Source organism: Agelaius phoeniceus, chromosome 3, assembly GCF_051311805.1.
Source record: "Agelaius phoeniceus isolate bAgePho1 chromosome 3, bAgePho1.hap1, whole genome shotgun sequence".
Lineage (NCBI taxonomy): Eukaryota > Metazoa > Chordata > Aves > Passeriformes > Icteridae > Agelaius > Agelaius phoeniceus.
This window is the reverse complement of record NC_135267.1, coordinates 19,060,023-19,080,387: the sequence shown is the minus strand read 5'-3', so window position 1 is coordinate 19,080,387 and position 20,365 is coordinate 19,060,023. Positions and strand designations below refer to the sequence as shown.

General features: G+C 40.4%; 1 protein-coding gene across 3 annotated transcripts in view; it reads left to right on the top strand.

Moving 5' to 3' along the window:
* Positions 1 to 1,058: 1,058 nt before the first annotated feature.
* Positions 1,059 to 20,365, top strand: part of COL9A1 (collagen type IX alpha 1 chain) — a 61,797-nt gene continuing 42,490 nt past the window's right edge. For 2 of the 3 annotated variants that reach the window (XM_077174800.1, XM_054629798.2), the window contains exons 1-11: positions 1,068 to 1,338; positions 1,645 to 1,718; positions 3,109 to 3,186; positions 3,322 to 3,454; positions 10,049 to 10,445; positions 15,375 to 15,452; positions 16,098 to 16,118; positions 17,121 to 17,195; positions 17,760 to 17,795; positions 17,905 to 17,967; positions 19,877 to 19,930. In XM_077174800.1, coding sequence (XP_077030915.1) covers positions 1,325 to 1,338; positions 1,645 to 1,718; positions 3,109 to 3,186; positions 3,322 to 3,454; positions 10,049 to 10,445; positions 15,375 to 15,452; positions 16,098 to 16,118; positions 17,121 to 17,195; positions 17,760 to 17,795; positions 17,905 to 17,967; positions 19,877 to 19,930 — 1,023 coding nt within the window. In that variant the 5' untranslated portion in view covers positions 1,068 to 1,324. Of the gene's footprint in view, positions 1,339 to 1,644; positions 1,719 to 3,108; positions 3,187 to 3,321; positions 3,455 to 10,048; positions 10,446 to 15,374; positions 15,453 to 16,097; positions 16,119 to 17,120; positions 17,196 to 17,759; positions 17,796 to 17,904; positions 17,968 to 19,876; positions 19,931 to 20,365 lie in introns of all 3 variants that reach the window. The other variant, XR_013181251.1, reaches the window with a different exon arrangement.

Here is a 20,365-nt window from a genome sequence, read left to right as displayed (position 1 = left end):
ATAATTCACCTCTTTTGTTTTTGAATTGACAGAGGTTTCATGTGACAGTCCTGGTGTTGATATGTAATGTTCACAATCGTGCTGGACCACAAGGGTCCCTGGGTGTATCTTTCTCTTCAAGGGTGAAAAAATGGTATCACCAAAGCTTCACTGCCTTAGGCATCAAAATCAGTCATTAATGGCAAACTGTTCATGTGTGTGATCCAGCCCCACCCTTTCTAACAATAGATTTAAAACTGTAAACCACATTAACATTGAAATTACTAATACTGGGAATGTGATTTACAGCAAATTGGGATGGAGGGGATAGTTCACTACTCAGTTATTTATCTAGACACTTATCAGACAGCAAAGATTATTGCATTTCCTATATTCCACACTTTGAAAGATCTGGGTGTTATTAACCGGAATATCAGTAGTCTAGAGAAGATTCAACCTTACAAATGTGATGTATAAGAACAACCTAGCATAGTTTTCCATACATACATGAATTTTGACTGTGGTTCCTATGACGACCTTCTGGCTTTTTATTATCTTTTCCTTGATCTTTGCATGCACAGATTTTAGTTTCTCTCTCTTTTTGTATCTGGGAGAACAAATATGAGTAAATGTCTTTGTGTGTCCAAGCATACGTAATTGTCTCTTAGTGCTTTATCAATGGCAACAGAACAGGAGTTTGCTTAATAATACCTATGTGTATGCCTTGGAGGTTAGAATCTGAGCCATGAAAACCCTTTTACATAACCTGTTTTATTCAGAAAAACCAACTGGGACCTCAACAGACAGGCTTCTCCTGAGGTCACCTGATGAGTAAATCAGTGAGAAATGGAAATACCTTCTTTATAGGACAGGGATTTGCTTCTTCTCAGAGCTTTTAGTCTTAACACCATATCAGGGCCACCAGCTTCCTCACACTTCCTGGTACATAAAATTTGTTCCCCTGCCTGGCTGGACAGCAGATCCCACCATTCAGAGAGTGGCTTTGCTGAACTCACATTTTCTGCATCTCCCTGCCCTTGTGCTGGTGAAAGAAGGAGACTTTAATTTGCTCTCTTGGCTTCTTTATATTCAGCTGGCTCCAGAGGTCCGCCCTCAGAGCCCACCAGGACCCACATGTCTGTCTAGCCTCCACCTCCTTCCCTTGGAAAGATTAAAACCAGCCCAGCAGCCTGCACCTCCCTCTCTGCAGGGTCCTGGTGGGGCAGGAGCTGCTGTCTGCACCCTCTGCTGCACTCCCTTGTCGGACTAATGAGAGGGAAGCAGGCAGTGTGACGATTTACCCTGTGCATTCACATGAGAGAAGTGAAGAAATCCAGCCGTGAAGATGAAAAGCCACTGGTAAGAGAACAAGTGGGATTTAGAGACATCTGTAAATAAGAGATTAGAACAGTGAAAGCTGTCCTTGCCAGCATTATATTAGTGGACTACAACAGAAAGAGCTTTATTGACATATTTTATAAGGCAAAAATAAAACGTTGTCATGTTAAAAAAATTATCTTGCCAAAGAAATTGTCTTGTCAAATCTGTTAGCAGATCCTTAGGTGGTATTTTATATGCTTAATATGCATGGCTTGGGGGAGAAATTTAATAACAGAACCTGTCAGAAACTGTAGATTCATACTGGAGTTTTCTTTCTGTTTGCAGGAAAATTACAGCTTTGTTTTACCTGTGTAGTTTTCTGTGGTCTTTCATCTCAGCCACCATCCAACACCAATCAAGTAAGGAGACAGATTTTATCTACCTTTTATCTTTGTGTAATTTTGAATGTCAAAAGAATTATTCTGTGTTTATTCAAAACTAAAATCCTCTGTAACTAGCCATCACACAAAGTGAGAGCTGTCTATGTGCATTTATATATGCATGAATGGGTAGAAGGATATATATGAAAACCAGGAAAAAAGCAAGAGCTGTGTGTGTTGCTTTAAATTTGCTATTGGATGTATTTTTAAGGTAAGGATTAAAATCTGGATGTAGATGGCAAATACAGGACACAAACCTTCCCTGTCTTTCAGTGCTTCTAGTTAGAGATTCTGCTACATGTGGCAATAAACTGGTTCTACTTTATTTGCTGGGCATAAAATGTAAATGGCTGGATGTCAGCCATGTGTCTCATCAAAGAATATAGAATGAGGTCTTTTCTAAGGTGCAATGTGTCAACCTGAATGTTCTCTTTAAGCCTATGTTGTCAGAAGGAAACCCACATTTAGGGTTGAGCCTTTGCAGCACACAAGAGGCTCTCTGTAGGTTAGAAATGCTTCTCCTTCCAGCTTCCACTCTTCATTCTTCCCTACACACATTCTGCTAACATTTTCCAGATTGACTTGGTACTAGACTTGTACATGGCTCTTAAACTCTTCAAATAAATGCTTGTTTTTCCTTCCTCCTTCCTTAATTCTGGGTATCTTGTAGGTCTTATGGCCATGACAAGGTTTTTTGATAAATAATATTCTGAAAAATAGGAGTTTTAGATTTAGTTTCCTCAAACAAATTTCTTCTACATTCTCATTTTGGTAAACAAAAAAAGGTCTGTAAGGTCTTCTTGTCACCACATTACATTTCATGAATGTTCATTTTCTGATCAAATCTGGCACAGAGGAAAGTGGGAAAGCTTGGAATACCAGAGAGGATGGAAAAGATGCCAACTGACTCACAACAACTTCTTTAGTTGGCATGAGGTTTGTTTAAGTTTCCTTGGGAGTAGAGAGACTGTTGATTTAGGTAACTGGCCTTTTTTTTTTAAAGTTTGCTTGAATCACAAAAAGTTACAACCCAAAACCTCTTTACACAGCAGTCCTTCTTAAACTATTACTATTTCTCAATAGCTCTGCTAGAGAAGAATAATTATAACACTCTCATTTAAAGGCTTGAAGAAAGATCAAATAGCATATCAAGTTCCTGGTTTTAATTTGGAGCTCTCTAGAAAAAGGTTATTATTTTCTCATACCTCTTACTTTACTGAGTACAGTTTAAATTGTTATATACCTCTGATTATTATTATTTATAGCTCTGTTTATGTCCTAATAATCTTACAGTTGCTTCCATTGATTTTATAAGGTGATCTGTGGCAATGTGCAGGCACATGGTTAGTAAATTCACCTTTTTTTGCAGGACTACCGGCTATTCTGGGTGCCAGTCGCAGAACTGATATCTGCCCAACAATCAGGATTGGCCAAGATGACCTACCAGGCAAGTAGCACCCTGACTTTTTCAGGAAAAAGGTGGTGTTCAAAAAATATATCAGGTTATATTCAGCTCTGTGACAGCACAATTCTCAAATTAAATGAAAGCTACATTATGGATATGTATATTTTTTTCTTGCAGGCTTTGACCTGATTTCTCAGTTTCAGATAGAAAAAGCTGCTTCCCAAGGAATTATTGAGAGAGTAGTGGGATCCACTTCTCTACAAGTAGCTTATAAATTGGGACCCAACGTAGACTTCAGGATACCAACCAGGTAATGCCTTCCTTGTTTGGCTTTAAAATATAGATATTTTGCAATCTTATATTTTAAGTGGTAGATCTCCCACCAGCTAGATCACTAACTTAAAAAGTTTTCAGGAGGGGAAAGAGGAATTGAACTTTTTTTTTCATTGCTACCACCAGATCAGACTGATTCTGTAGCAGCAATTTCAGGGACTTCCCTCTAACCACTGATATTGCTCAGAGTGCCTCAAGATTTGTTGATGCTAAGGGATTCACCTCTAGAAAGCAATGTCAGAAGTTGCTGATGATTTGAAATAGGGAGGCAAAAAAAATGTAACAGGAGGAGAGGGAAAAAAGTTGTCTTAAAATATTGACACAAAGGGATCTTTCTGAGCATGTGAGGATTTCAGAGATGAGGTAGGATAAGAACTCACTGATTCTGAGGTGAGGGGGTTTTTTCATTGTGTTCTTTTAGGTAACAGGTACATCAATGTTCCTGTTGATTTATGGTCACTTAATCTATAAAAGTTGAAAATTATTATTTAGCATGTTACAGTGAATTTATGATAGAAGTCAGGATTTAAGGATCTAATTGTGTTAGTGCTTTAGAGGCCAGACTTGCTACTGGTGAAGGAATAGAGACAGTACAGCAGGGTAGAGATGTCTTTGCCAAATTTAGGCAAGTCTGGATTCTGTTCCAGCACCTTATGTAATTAAGAATGCCTCAACCTAGCAATTAAGTGGCAAGACCATTAACTGGACTACTGTTTCAGCTAGGAATAATTGGATTGTGAAGAGTTTCTGTCTTACTCCACCTATCACTAACAACTTTTCTTGCTGCAATCCTCCCTGGCTCCTACCTTCATCGCCACCAGATTAAGCTACTTTAGAGTTTAAGCGTTTGGTTACGTTGGGCTCATGGCTACTTTCAGTCTGAAACACAAATCAGGGCTGCTAGTGCATGAATGTGAATCCAAACACAGACAGCAAATGGGATCATCACTTCACTAGAAATTGGAGATTCTCAGATGAAAGCAGCAATATTTTCACTTTCCATGGGCTAGAATCAAAGGCACAGGTGTTTTTGACTCCATGCCAAGGTCTCTGAGCCCCCTGCCAGGGTCTCAAGTCCTCCAGGGCAGCCAGAGGAATATCCTGGATTCCGACATTTAGGCTTTTTGCTATAGATGGTTCTAGTGAAATATGTGCTTGATATACACAAGTTACCCTGAACAAACCTATGTCGACTGCGTTACTCCAGCATCTGAGCTGACTTCTGATTGGGGTCGTCAGCCCAGGAAATTCATATAAGGTTTGAGCCCCGATGGTGCTCCAGAGTCTCAGTGTGCTGCTCCTCTGTCCCGGGGCAGAGCTCGCTGCTCTGCTCAAGAGTTATTTTACAGCGTGGCCCTCTCAGTGGGCGGGAAGCGGAGGGAAGGGGAGAGAAGGAAAGGGCAGGGCTGGGCTGGGCTGCGCTGCCCGCCCCGGCTCCCGGAGCTGTCCCTGCCCGCGGTGCTGAAGCGGCGCCGCCGCGGGCCGGGCTCGCACACCAGGGTCACCCTCCGGCCTGTGCGCCCTCGCTGCATCCAGAGGCGGGGCAGGGAAAAATAGAGTGCGTTTGGGAAAAATGGCCAGCATGGCTTTCCCGAGCTGGGTGGCTGGTATAGCCCAAGTGTCATGGGAGTACTGGGGAGGGACCCTCATCAAACATGTTGGCAACAGGGAAATAATTTTTTAGGCTAACACATGATGATTAATACTAGGGCAGAAGAGCCCATTTTAGAATGGCTATATGGTATGGGATTGAGAGTTCAATTGGATGGGCATGGCTCAGCATTCAGTCTCTGATGTAGCAATAGCTTATGCCTTGAAAAACTCACAGAACTTACTTAAAATGCTACCAAGTTGTAGCTTGGTCTTTTTGCTGCTCTGTGTGCTTGCCCAGAAGTATATCCCAAAATGAACAGAAATGATTGCACACAAGTCATAACTTAGCTTCTCCCATCATCCAAATAAATTCCCATTGGCTAGTGCTTCTTCTAGAGTAAAATCTGCTGAAGGATCATCCAGTGTTCTCCATGTAATAACTTGGTGTGGAACTGCCATGACATATAGCTGTTTTCACTGGATGTGGTGAACCCATAATTTTTCAATTTAATCTGTGTACGTGTTTAGGTGTCCACCAGTTAGTAAGTACAAAATTAATCCTGTTGATTTGGATAAAAATTGTGTTTATTTTTTAATGGAAATCTTAAAAAAAAATATTGGCACAAAAATATGTTCGTGACACTTTTTTTTATATGTGGGAAAAGGGCTAATAATCTTTGTACATTGAATGAAATCCTAAACCTTTGACTTCATGAATGCAACTGTCATAACACACACACAGAAAACCCCAAACAAAATAGGGAGGAAGTTTATAAAGCTTTACCAGTAACTTGAAATATTTCAAAGGCCTATTTTCTGTTTTTTTTTTTCCCCTTTGGGAATATTGCTTTTCTGTGAAGCAGCACTCCTCAAGTGCATGTGCTTGAAGGTCTGGGTTTTTACATTTAACCACCAAAGCTCTTCAGGTGCTTTTCCTTTCACATTGTGAGTATGCTATCCCACCCAGATATTGATGAGGATGCTGAAGTGGAAGAGACAAAATGCAGCTAGGAAGCTAATTAGGTCATAAGAGAATTAATTAGCTCGGCAGTGGGAGTTTTTGAATAATAAAGATCAGCTGAGGGTAATGAGTCCTAACAAATGGCTTCTGGTTAATGACTTAGGACAGATGCTTTTAAAAGTGCTGAGCTAAGTTTTATTGTTATTGCTTGCTCAGTTGCTGCCAGGCAGGGAGTGCCAGGTCAGTTGTGAGTCTAGGCAGCTCCAGGAGAGGCAGGCATGAGTGTCTCCAGATTGACCAAAAGAGCCCTCAACCCTGGGCACATGATACTGCATTATCATGAGAATGGCCACAGCAATTTCCACAGCCACCTCCAGTGGGTTGTGCTAACAGTTCTAAAATCTTTATTTAGCAAGGACTAAGTTAAGTCAGTGAGCAATGGAATTCACCTAAGAAATAAACTAACTCAAAAAAACCAAATTTAATAAAATAAACAGTTACTTTGTAGAACTTAAATAGGTATATAGTTGGGCTTCTAACATAAGTCTTCTGCTCTTGGTGAATCCTGGGGTCACTGGGATGGGTCAGGGCTTTCCTCACCACTGTCAGATGACTTTGGCTGTTTTAAAGGCTGGGTAGGACTTAGCTTTGAAATCTCAAAGAAATTTTCCTGTTAAGTGTTCATAATATAGGATTAGTGAAAGTCTTAGGTATTTATTAAAAAGATTTAAAAGAAATAGTAGTGTTTCAGAAGTTCCCCTAGATGGACTAAAAATGTTTCAAACTTCCCACCCTACAATACTTTAAAAATTTAGGTAAATAGTTGAATATCTGATTAAAAAAATTTGACCTAACCTTGTTTTCTTAAAACAACTGAAGCAGTTAAAAAAATAGTATGAGTATACAAGGAAAGCAGGACCAGAATGTTTTCTTACAAACTGAAGAAAAAAACTAAATCAAAGAAAAATATCTGATGGCTCATATCCTGAACAATTTTAAGTGGATAGGAAATAGGTTAAGAATAAATCTGGATTTTGGCCTTTAAATATATTTCTATATAAATTCTTTCTTTGCCCATTTACCTGAATCTATGTTTAAAATTGATTGGTTCTCTTCCATTAATCAGTGGAATTGGAAACACCTATGTTAAAAATAATTTCCAGAAAGAATTTGAGTGCTTATACAGCTATCAGCTGTTCAATAAAGTTACAGCATCCATCACCCTTCACTTGGCAGTAAGATGGAGGAATAGCTTCTCTACAACTGTTTATTTAAATATCATGCTAAATTTGCCATGGTTTCCAAATAGTTAGCATTTTAAGTTGCTGATTTTGGAAGGGTTTTGCCTATATAAAGATTACAGGCTTTGGAAAGAAATGTGTTCTGAAATACAATTAAGCCACTAAAGGATCATTACTGTTGGAGTACCTGAGATGAGCATATGTCTCTGCTTTGCTTGTAGAATTATAGGTATAAATCTTACACAGTAACAGTCCCCTACAGAGGTCCTTTCTGGTGATGGGTCATGCTTCACTGTGTTGAGTCATGTTACTGATATTGAGTCTTTAGTCTAAAGGCAGCAGTTCTTCTGATTGGTTATTAGTATTTTTTAAAAATGTGAGTACTTTTCCATGTTTGTGCTCTGAATTTTTATCTTTAGGGTTTGATATATGTTTTTTATAATCTGATTTTCTCTTACCAATGTCAGAAGCTCTTACATTATTTCTCTTCTTTGCATATCTTCTGAAAAACTGAACATATTTCTTTCCTATTTTAATGTCTGAAAAAAGGAGAACCCATGTTCTCCTAATACTAAATACTAAGTCTATAGCTAAATATGGTGCAAAGAATTCATTTGCCAATCTGGCATAAACAATCTTCTAATCAAAAAATATGTACATGTACTAGGGTTTTTTGTTTCTTTTCCTGTTTTGTTTTTTTGGCAGTAGAATTGTGTCAGCTGAGGTCGGATGAGAATGTGTGTGATAGTTTAACGAGTATTGCCATGACAACAAAACTTAGCAGTGCAGAGAAATGCTGAAAACCTCTTCACAGAGGATCTGGGATTAGTACTGCTTCTTTTAGGCTCAGTGTATCAGACTCCCTGGTGTCACTGAACTTAACAGAGAAAGTTGAATGTCACAAGGAGGCTATTTAAAGATTACCTAACAATATCACCTTCAGTGTGGTAGTAGAAAAACCAGCTCTTCTGCAAGAACAAATGAGATTCAGCATCTGAAGAGATAAATGACCCAGCTGAGCTAAAGTTTTAGCAGTAGAGGAGATTTTTAAAAGAGACTTTATAGAGGAAGGACACAAAGAGCCATAAAAGATGTGCTGAACTGGATCAGAAGCTTAGTAAGAGTGAAGGTATGTCTGAATAGGGAGAAGAACTGTCTTCCTGGAGAAGAAAGAATATATATGCTTATTGTGTAGGCCAGAAACCTAACACAAGGAGGGATACAGTAAACACTGCAAAGTGCTCAGAACTGAAGGCAAGCTACAATATCCACAAGGTGACATTTGCAAGCTTGCAAGAGGGCAAGATACAAACTGAAAATAAATGATGACAGAACACAACGAGTTAGATAAAATCCTATCAAACAAAACCAGGTGGAGCAGGATTTCATCCTCAGTCAAGAGACACAATTCACAGCAAAGCACACACAGATTAAAGATACTGGCAAGGAGCCCCCTCTTCCAGCTTCGTATATCTCCACACCTTTTATAATGAGCTAAACTTTCCACCTAAACATTCCCCTGCCTTATACCCCCATTCTCAGGTGTGTGCAAAGGCTCCTGGGGAAAAGGAGAAACACCAGCACTGCGGGTACTTTATTTGTAAGCAGAAGCTGCTGCCAGGCTCGCTGCGTCCTCCCTGAAATCTGCTGAGGCTGTGCCGCTGCCTGCTGGAGCACAGCTGCACTGCAGCTTGGAGCACTACAAACTAGGGAGATTGCTTCTGGAAGTACTCTCTTTCTAAATCAGTAGTCATCAAGCATACAGAATAAGAGCTGACAGTTTTTTTGCTTTTTTCCCCCCATAGCCTAAATCCTGAGATCCACTAATGCTATATAAATAGCTGCTGAGATAGGATTGATCTGCCTCTCAAAAATCATCTTTGTTCAAGATGTCTACTTGTTTGAGAAGTTAACCTAATGAAAGCGGGGACAAAATAGCCCTGCATGTCTTCATGCTTAAGAAATTTATTTAAACTTATTCTTAAATGTGGGTAGATGGCAAATAAGGTATTGATGTTGACTGGATATGACACTAGAGTTTTATGATCCACAGAATAAATATGGAAAGGCCAATTTCTTAAATATTGTGCTGTGATACATTTGAAATAAAAAATGACTGTTTTGCACAGTGACACAGCCAGTGCTACCTGTGTTTCCAAAGCTCACCTTATAGGAGTTGCTAAAATATGAGATATTTTATATGTGGCAAATCTGTTCCCTGCTACTTGTAGTCTTGTGGTTTAATGTCACAGGACATAGTACGCTTTGAGTGCGGGTTCTCACCACATATTTGTCAATGATTTCTGCTGAAGTGATAGCTTATACCTTAACAAAAGGGTTACTGGCAGGCCGAACAAGAAAATGCATTTGCAAAAGACATTCTTATGCCTTCAAAATCAAATCAGATCTGCACTTTCTCCCTGGTCATGGTAAAGTCATAAAATGTTGAGCGACTTTGTAAGTCTAACAGTGAGAAACAGGATAATTGTAGGATATACTCTCTATATCTGAAGTAGGAGTTAGTTGTTGCTCCATCCTTTATTCTTAGAAAGGGTTATCATAAAAATTGTGAAACATTGGAAGAACCCACACTTCTGAACCAGTTCTTTTGCCCTTAGTAACATCTTGTTTTGGGGCTCAGCATGCAGAAGTGCACTAATACAAGAATGGTTGAGATATGGTTCCACTGAGTCATGGTTTCTCATTAGTCTATGGTGTATGTGGAGCTTTTCAGAACAAATACAGAATAAATGTACTGTATTTTAATCCTACACAGTGCCATATATTCCAACGGATTGCCTGATGAATATTCCTTTCTAACTACTTTTCGGATGACTGGGGCCACACTTCAGAAATACTGGACTATTTGGCAGATTCAGGATTCTTCAGGAAAAGAACAAGTTGGAGTGAATCTCAATGGTCAAATGAAAAGTGTTGAGTTTTCTTATAAAGGAGCTGATGGAAGACACCAAACAGCATCATTTTTACATTTGCCTTTCTTGTTTGACTCCCAATGGCACAAGCTTATGATAATTGTGGAAGCAAACAGTGTCACACTTTTTATTGACTGTATTAAAATAGAGTCCTTAAACATAAAACCAAAAGGGAAAATCAACACTGATGGCTTTGCCGTGCTTGGAAAACTTAAAAATAATCCTCAAATTTCAGTTCCGGTAAGTTTCAAAACCTTTTATTTCTTCAAAAAGTGTTTTGTTTTGTGGAATGCATGTTTAAATTATTTCTGAAAGCAGAAATGGCAGAAAATAACTCATTGGCAGGTAAGTGTTAACTTTTTTTTTTAAATTTTGCACTTATACCTTGTAAGTTAAGAGATGACCCACGTTATGCCTAAATTTCAATAATGATAATTCCTAGATGTCCCTGTACTTGTTACAACTTTGAAGTAAAAGAGTGAAGTGAGACATAATTTTAAACTATATCTCACGCTGTTTGCAAAAAAACCCGTGGACACAGGTTAACCAGTGTTGTGTAAAACTGAAAGGGAAAACATTGCAACAAAAGAAGCATCTCATATTTCATCACCTCTCTATGTTTAGTTGCAGGATTGAAATCAGTTTTACATGAGAATGCCAGCAGAAAGCTGCCTCATGTGTCTGAAGGGATCAATCCAACATGCTGTTATAGATGTGGATGAGGAAGTTTCAGTAGCTGAAAAGTTATACTAATTCTGTTGAAAACAGGAGTTAATATTTGAAAATGTCATTAAAATAATCAGCTGGAGCTCATAATGTGGCAATTAGCATATTACAAATTAGCATATGTATCTTAGCTTTGCTAACTGCTCTGAGCAATACTGATGGATGCATGGATAGGTAGGATGATGAAAACATTACACATTACATATATTCTATGCATGTTAGTAGGGTGAAATGCCAATATTGTTTTCCTCTTTGGAAAGGTAGATTAAATGCAGAGAAATCTATTGGTATTAATGGAAAAATTTTACAGCATCTGGTATACAGTGCTAGAGCAAACTGTGCCCTCCAGTTAGACACAGAGTCATCCCTTCAGAAGCGAGGAGGGTTCCTTTGCCTCTTGAAGTAGTGATTCCAAATGGCAGCTGACAAGTGAGGAGTGAGATGTGGTATCAAGGTCACCTTGGCCTTCTGTTGATACTCTGACTCACCTTTGGCCAGGATTGAAGAAGTGAGGAAAAGCAGAAGAGAAATCTTGGAATCTTATCCACTTTCCTCTCCAGCCTGTGTTTTGCAGAGACTTTCTCTTTTCAGCAAGGTATACAACTGAGCAGCATTGATCACCCAGGGCTCTGCAGGCATTTGGCAGGGAAACCTGTCTGGCATTAAGTTCTGCCTGGCTTGGGTTTAAGACTGTACATCTTTAGGCACCAGTGTAGGGCTACATTAATTATAGGACAACCTCCTTTAAAGATGAAAGAACAAAATGGAATTAAGGAATTTTTATAATTCACCATTTATAATGCAAAATATTTGTTTATAACTTTAGCATGTTTCTGGGAAGATTTGGTCATATGAAGTATATTTTATGAAAAAAGTAAAATCTTTGCATAAGTTAGGCTTTAAAACAAGAGTACGATGAACACTTCTTGACAAAAAGAATAATGAAGCACTGTAACAAATTATCAGGGAAGACAAAAAGTAAGCATGACACCATATTCTTAAACTGAGTTTGGATGCCTAAAATTACACTTTATTTTAGACAGAACTGACTTAGGACTCACTCAACTGAATTGCATGGCCTGTCTGGGAAGCCCAAAAAGGCAATGGTAGTGGTTCAACCTGATATTACAATAATGTAGATTTACGAACCCCATAACGTCTGAGATGATGATAAAGGAATTACATAGTCAGATGGACTAGTAATTTTAAAATGTCTATTTATATTGCAGAAATTTCTGTTTTAGCCTGTGTGGTTTATTTCTCTTTAAATTGAGTAAATAAATCTATGTTTGGGGCTATTCTAGTCTTTAACTTGCTTGACTGTAAGTTTAAATATCTCAAAAGACTTGGTTATTTAATATGCCCTAGGCACAGCTTTTAATTCACTCCCAGGCATTGTTAAAGTATATTACTTCCAGTGGGAGAATTTTAAAAGGACATAAATTATGTGTTTCCCATTCTTTTTTGCAGCATTCTGGTGAAGGCCCTATTTATCTTGCAGAATAGGTCAACTTCTCAGAGGTGCACTGTAACACATATAATTTTAAAAGGGATTCTTTATTGCTTGTTATTACTATGAGTGCCTAGGAGAATAATAGATACAGTTGCATTAGAAACTCCATCTTCCCTTTCAGCCTTTACAAAGATTTATTCCAGAATTTCTGGAATGCTTTATGGAGGACAAATTTTCAAACAGATTCACAGTTGCATTTTATCTTTTCTTTTTTAGGTAAAAGTATCAAAAAGTTTTATCTTTTTATCAAAAATTAATTAATATAATCCATTATAAACTCTAAGCAATATGAGATTTAGCATAATTTGAAAACTGAAAAGGAATTTACTCCTAAATTACATGCCTATAATAGGAAGGTAAGGGAATTAATTTCTTACTGCTCAAATTTTAACTTCTGTGAGATTACATAATTGCCTTAATTACTGTGATTTCAGAGGCATTACCATGTTTTTTTCATAATAGATACTGAACACTTTGCTAGAAGTGACTCTTGGTCATTATTTAATTGACATTTCATGCTGCTAACTAGCTCAGGGAAGCTACATGACTTGTAGCATCTAAGAGGAAGCTGCTTGTCAATATTTGTTTAACAGGGATTAATTTACACCACAGAACAGATTGTGTCTGTGTACTGTAAAAAGTCACATCTTGTTTTTTTTCTCACCCTGTGAAATTTCACATTCACAAGGCTGAACTCTAGCTATGGAAAGACAAATAATACCAGAATTGGCTGTAATGTTCAAAGGTTTTAAAAAAAAGGTGCAAGGAGAAAGAAGCTCTAAAAGCGTGTTTCAGAGATGTCGAAAAATGGAAAAAACGTGTTTAAAATAGCTCTGGAATGAGTTGCATTTAAATAGTTGTAGTTTATTCTTGGTCACTTAACAAATGTACAAACAGTTGACAGCAGACCTCTCTTAGGAGACACATAGATGTCGTTGGCAAGGTATTGTAGAAAATCTCCAGATGAAAAATTGCTTAGCTGAGTTGTACTTGCCCAGGAGGGGTGACTTCCCCTAGATCATCACCAAGCCAGCAATAGCCCCTAAGGTACTGCTAAATGCATTCCTGTGACTGATTTTATATGGAAAATACTACCCTACCTATTTAGGTCTCATTTGCATTTTACCTAAACTTCACCTCTCTCAACTAAAAAACACTGATAAGACAACTGAATTATGGCGTTGATATTGAGATGTGCCAAGATGGTGGGCATTTGCAGGAATTTCTGTATAACTTAAGATGACAAAACAGTGAACAGTCAGACACAGTTAATCATATCTGTGCTGACTAAGAAATAAAGATGAAACAGAAATCCTGTAGGAATCCTGCCAAATGTGAGTCAGGAATACTGATCTATGGGTTTTAAGCATTCCTTGTAGTTTAACTCCAGATACCAACTAAGCCCCACATGGCCACTTGCTCATTCTACCCCATGGTGGGATGGGAATTGTAAAAGTGAAAGTAAGGAAACTTGTGCATTGAGATAAAGACACTTTATTAGATAAAGCTCGAGCTATGCACACAGGGAAAGCAAAACAAGGAATTAATTCACCACTTCCCAATGGCAGGCAGGTGTTCAGCCATCTCCAGGAAAGCAGGGCTCCATCAAATGTAACAGTGACTTGGGAAGACAAAGAGCATCACTTCAAACTCCCCCTGCCCTTTCCTTCTTCTCCCAGCTTTATATTCTGAGCATGATATTGTATGGTTGGGGATATCCCTTTAGTCAGTGGGATCAGCTGTCCTGGCTGTGTCCCCTCCCAAGTCCTTGTGCACCCCAGCTTCCTTGCTGATGGGGTGGGGTCAGGGGCAGAAAAGGCCTTGACTCCATCCAAGCACTGCTCAGCAATAACAAAATCATCATCCCTGTGCTATCAACTCTGCTCCCAACACAAATCCAAAACACAGCTCCATAACAGTTACTGTGAGGAAAATGAACTCTACCTCAGGCAAAACTAGCACACCATCTTTGGGTTTAAAAGGTTACATTTTAATATCTTTGCTTTATGATTACCCCTAAATTATCTGAGGTTCATTTCTGAAAACTTTATGACTGCACTTTCTCTTTAATAACGCTATATATTGATAACAGCAGAATACCTACATGAGGTGTCTTCAAAATAATGGCATCCTTTAAATCATCTTAACTTAATCAACAAGATCATTGTGAAATACTGGCAAGGGAAAAGATGTCTTGACAGCAAGGCTAGAACATATTTGCCCTTCTCTCACCTCTCCTAAATCAATGGGAAGCCAGTCACATCTTTTACTACATTGCCACCAGAAGAGTTTTATTTTAAATTTTTTTAAAGTTAGAGAGGTTTCCTATCACCTTTTGTTTTATATAGCCTCAAGGCAGACAGAGTTAGCTCTCTTCTTTTCATAGCTGGTACAGAGCTGTGTTTTGGATTTAGTGTGAGGATACTGTTTACAACTTACTCCTGTTTGGGCTCTTGCTATTGTATGGCTGCCTTGTAGTAGTAAATTAGTATTAGTTCTTTTATATGTATATTATGGCACTCAATTGGCTATTATTAGGATGGTTTAAAAATGAGAAGTGGATAAAGGAGGGAAAGAATTGGCTCACAAATGATGGTGTCAGTTAACAGGTAAAAGAAACAAGGGTATTCATTCCTTCTGTTGTGTTCCAGTCTCAGCACTCTGGAAACCGTGATGGCTGTAAACAAACAGAACAGTAGAGATGTGATAAAGAGGATTTCAGCAGTGGCAGCACCTCGGCCGGTTTACGTCTCCTCTAAAATACCTTCACAGTTAGGGGTGGGGAATGCAGGGCAAAGCCCTGCTCCACCTGTAGCTATTGAAATACCTAGCGTTTAATCCTCTGCCTAGCGTGCCAGTATTCCACCTCTTACACGCTCGGTCAGCGTGATCCCTGACCCGAATTAACATGATCTTTTCTCCTTTGCCAGTTCGAGATCCAGTGGATGGTGATCCACTGCGACCCCCTGCGACCCCAGCGCGAAGGCTGCGGCGAGCTGCCGGCTCGGGTGAGACACCTGTGCTGTGCTGTGCTGTCCTGTCCTGTCCCGTCCCGCCCTGCCCGCCGCTGCAGCCCACGGGAGTCTCATTATCTCTCCCCTCTCCTGGCCACCGATGCTCTTTTTTACCATACCTGCCCGCTATTCGGTGCTTTTAGCAATCCAACGCCCCAGAGCAGCAGCCGCTGCCTCATTTTAACCCTTGAGTGACTCGCTGTCTGCCTCTCCTCTGGCGGCTGTTCGGCTGGTCCCTGCGGCCGCTGTGCCTGCCCTCAGGGGCTGTCGCGGCCGCCCCCGGCTCCGCGCTGAGCCTGGCGGCGGGAGGCCCAGGGGCACCGCGGAGTCGGTGTCCGACGCGGCAGCCGCAGGGCAAAGGGTTAAGGCGCTGCTGGCGCTCCGTCCTCGCCTGCCCGGCCGCCAGCCCTCCTCCAATCCCCGCCACCCTGCCCCGGGCCGGGCCGCAGCCGGGAGGGGCTCCGGCCGCGCTCACCTTGCCCGCCCGCCCCGGCAGCCGCAGGCTGCTCCCTCCATCCATGGCCCGGCGCCTCCTGCCCCTGGGGCTCTTCCTGCAGGCGCTTTGCCTCGGTCTGGCTCAAGTAAGTTTGTTCTGACTTTGACTCTGCTTTGTTGTTTTTTATTTTTCCTCCCTCGCAGGTGACCCAGACGGGAATCGAGGTAAGTGCTAGGGAGCGGACGGAGCTCGGGGTGCCGGCGCAGAGGGAGGGACCGAAGGCTGCTCTGCCGACCCCCGAAGGTGTTTGTGCCGTGTCCCCCCAGCAGCTGCGGGTGACACGGCCGAGGCAGGCTGACCGCAGGGCGGTGGCACCGCCTGTGCCCTATCTGGCGAGCACAGGGCAGGTGGCACCGGCGGGGCTGAGCTCCACATGCAACTGCCGCTGGACAGAATATTTCTGGGAACTCTGGTGTGTGGAGGAAATGTGTCCAGAGCAGCAGCGCTGTGGGGACGAAGGGTCCAGGCTCAGGGCCCGGAGCAGCCTCCTGCTCACAGAGCCCCGTTGTAGGGCCGCGGGCAGAACTCACTGCAGGGAGAACAGAGCCCCCCATTATAGGCACGGAGATCTGGAACTGCCTTTCCCTGAGTTTCCACAGGCTGGCGGCGCCTGCTGCCTCCCCCCGGGAGCCCGGCGCTTTGAGAAAGTGCCTCTGTAGATGTTAATGTGATCCCGAGGAACCAGGGGAAACCGCTGAGCCTGTCAGTGAAGCAGGGGCGATTTAAATTTTCGTTGCTAGTATGAGCTCTTAGGAAAACTGTCTCCTTTGTGTTGAAAGAAAGAGTAATTAGTGTGGTGCATTTCGGTGTTCGAACTGCAAAGATCACTTTTATTTCTGCCACGCTGTGCCAGGGGACATTCAGATCCTGTTGGATGAGGAGTGGAGCCCACCTGGCCCTGGCAGCACTGTGGGCACAGGAGAGAGGCTGGGCCCAGGGAGGGGAGTTTAACACCTTCCCCAGTCCTTTGGTGAGGGCAGTGTTGCCAATCCTCACAGTAACAGTCAAAATAGGATACAGGGCCTGTGATTTACATGGGGTGAGGATGCAGGTCCTTGTCACAGCTGTGACCTCCTGACTAACTGATAGCCTCTAGCTGTGTTCCCCCTAGAAAGGCTCCATGGCTTGACAGGCTCTAATTGCTCCTTTTTTTTACTCCTTGTCAGAGAGGCCCCCCTGGTCCACCAGGCCCCCCAGGTCCACCAGGGCCACCAGGAGTTCCCGGTATTGATGGCATTGATGTAAGTGCTTCCCATGCCCTGCCTAGGAAATAGGAAATGCTCTGAGCTGTATCTGCATTGTCTGTCAGCCTTTGATCTTCAGGAGTTTGAATTTGGCTGCAAATACATGAAGGAATTGATGGGTCTCATGCTCTGTACTGGGCTGGAGTGAGTGGAGGAAGCAGATTTTCAGATTATCTTTGGTATAGAAAACTAAGGATTATTTATTTTGTGTAATCAGCATCATATGCTGTGATTATCTGCCATTAATGGGGTGTAAGGGTTTTATAAATCTAATCTCAGAAGGGATTACATAGTGATGCCCACTCATACTAAATTCTGATAAGGATTTGTGGCATTATTCCTGATAGGAACTACTACATGTGTTCCCTTCATTCCTGTCAGAAGTTTCTCTGATGATTTCTGTTAGTCTGCAATAGAAATGATATGGATTTAATATTTATTTTCTACAATAAGAGTCAGTTCAGGATTTTTTCTGGTAATCTGTAAATCAGTGATTTTCATGAAAAACCATAAAAGGTTATTGCAGTTCTGACTAATACCTTCCTTTTCATATCTTGGTAGGGGGAGAGAGGCCCAAAGGGCCCCCCTGGTCCACCGGTAAGTGATTGCAGCTACTTTTTGTTTGCTTCTGTGAGAGAAGAAATTCTGAGTTTTGTTTCTGCTTCTCTCTGTGAAACGTGTTTAACTGTCCATTTAACTCCTGAAGGGTCCAGATGGGGATGCAGGCAAACCAGGATCCCCTGGGTTGCCAGGAGAGCCAGGAGCTGATGTGAGTACATTTGATTTTCTAGAATTTCCGTGTTTGTTTGTTTGCTTTCTTCAAGACTAAATAAATAAAGCACGGGGGCTGTCAGTGCTGCCACCTGCCCTGGAGAGGGCACTGGGCAGTGATCTCAGAGATGGCTCAACTCAGCTTGACTTGTGCTGTGGCTTCTGGAAGCCACCTCTGGTCGAAGGGCAGAGCAGCAAGAGCATGAGGAAAGTCTGCTGATGCATCTTCCTATCCTGTGGAAAATAATAGAGAAGATTGAAGTTTCAATGTCATCTAGTGTTGATGGCCTGTTAGGTCATACCTCTTGAATGAATTTGTGGCTATAAAAATGCCTTCAAACATTTTTTGGAAGCTTCATATTTCTCTCTCTTGAGAGAACTGTTAAAAAGCACTTCTTGTTATGAAGCAAGATTTTTGCATTAGAACTTAGATGTTATGCCAGGAGGGAGGCAAGCTTATGTTTAATTTACAAAAACTTTTAAAACTTTAAAAATTTAAAATACCATAAATAAAGATTATATACCATAAACCAGTGTGTTAGAGGGTATTGCAAATTATATAAATGAAAAAGCCTAGTATCTATTTAAGATTGCAGTGCTGTTAAATGTTAATATTTAATTTGCTTTTGGGAAGAGAATTAGTGGACATGGAGCTGGAAGACTCTTTAACTAAACTGTTCAAATTTCATACCTGTAAGAGGAAATGGGCTTTGTGAGTGAAATCTAATACCACTTCACATCTTCTTGAAAAAATACAGGCCCACAACCCATTTGTACATGTCAAAACCCTATAAGCAGATGCTTTAAAAGGCATTGCCTCTTACAATTTTCACTTAAGGCATAGTTTTATTTTCCTTGCCAAAATTAATGGGAACACAGTCACATGAAACAGAATGCACTAAACTCAGCTCAGCTTTTGGTATCTGTTCACACTTGTATATTCCCTCATATTAGTGGATGAGTAAAAATTTAATACCAGAGTACAGTCTTGAAATATTGAACCTTTTTTTTTCACTTGAAGAAAAAAGAGACCTTACTGTACTTCCACTGTCTATTCAACCTTTAATTGGTGTTTTAGATTTATAATATCTTCTGTGTTAATTGGTGAGGCAGTTTTGACTTTTTAAATTTCATTTTATTTCAAAAATTATTTCAGTGTCAGCTTTAATAGACTGTAAAAAGGTACTGTACAGTAATTTCTTGTAATGATCATGTAAGCTTTCAAAATCAAATTGTTGGAAGAATTGTGTGAACACTGAATTGCTGGAAGTGCACCAAAAAAAGTGGAAGTGTACCAAAAAAATAAAAGTAATAGATAAATATACAAGAAAAGCTCTCCTGGATATCAGGAAATTTCTAAGCCATATAAGCTGACTATAAAATTGGAAACAAAAGGAAAAATAAGAACTCCAAATGAATTCCTTGTTATAGTGTCATGGTTAGTTTTTAATTTTAGCCAAATAGACAAATTCAAAGGGTAAATTTAAATTCAGCCTGACAGCTTTCTGGGGTTTTGTTTTGTGTTGTTGTTGTCAATGAAACTTTTATTTGAAACACACAACATTGACAGTTTTTGCTTTTAATCTTAGCTGTGAAATAAAGTCATCAATCTCCCATTAAGAGGAAATAAGACCATGTAAGATGACATGCTTTATTTAATTGTGATTTAACTGAGTAATTCTTGAAGATACAGATCACAGGCACTGATGTTTGTCACTAGAAGCTAGCTAGCACTTTAAACTTGTGCAGTTCTATCTGTACACGTAAATAAATATTTGGATTGCAAGGCTCCTGCAGTTACTAATTTCATTTAATAGCTTCATTTTTCTGTGTTGTATAATGTTTTCTGTTGTGATTAAGAAAAACACATAACCCTTGCATTAACATTGTATAACTTACTTCCAAAGGGATTCACAGGACCCGATGGCTCACGTGGAGCCCCAGGACCAAAAGGACAGAAGGTAGGAACAAAATTATGCATGAAATGATGGATTTTTTTAAAAGCAGCATTTTTGTTTTTCTCTCTGTGACTTATAAGATGCCTTTCTTACAATCCTAACATACCTACAGAATGCACATGTACTGGGCCCTTTCCACACAGCACAAAGAAGGTTCCATTGCCACAGCCAGCAGTAAGGAATGCTGGCTGGCATTTCATTGTTGACATTAAGCTTGAGCATCTTCAGTAAAGTTGAGGCCCTTTCCATCTTGTATTACAATTGTGCCATTGTAATATGCAGTGGGAACCAGCACAGTGAAACCTGACTTCATCATCAGTTAAACAAATGAAATATAAATCAGAAGTCAGAGTAAGAAGCATGCTTGAGTTTTGGGGGGTGGGGGAATAAAAGGCCAGAGGCTGTATCTTTTTACTACTGAGAAAGTCTTTCCCTTCC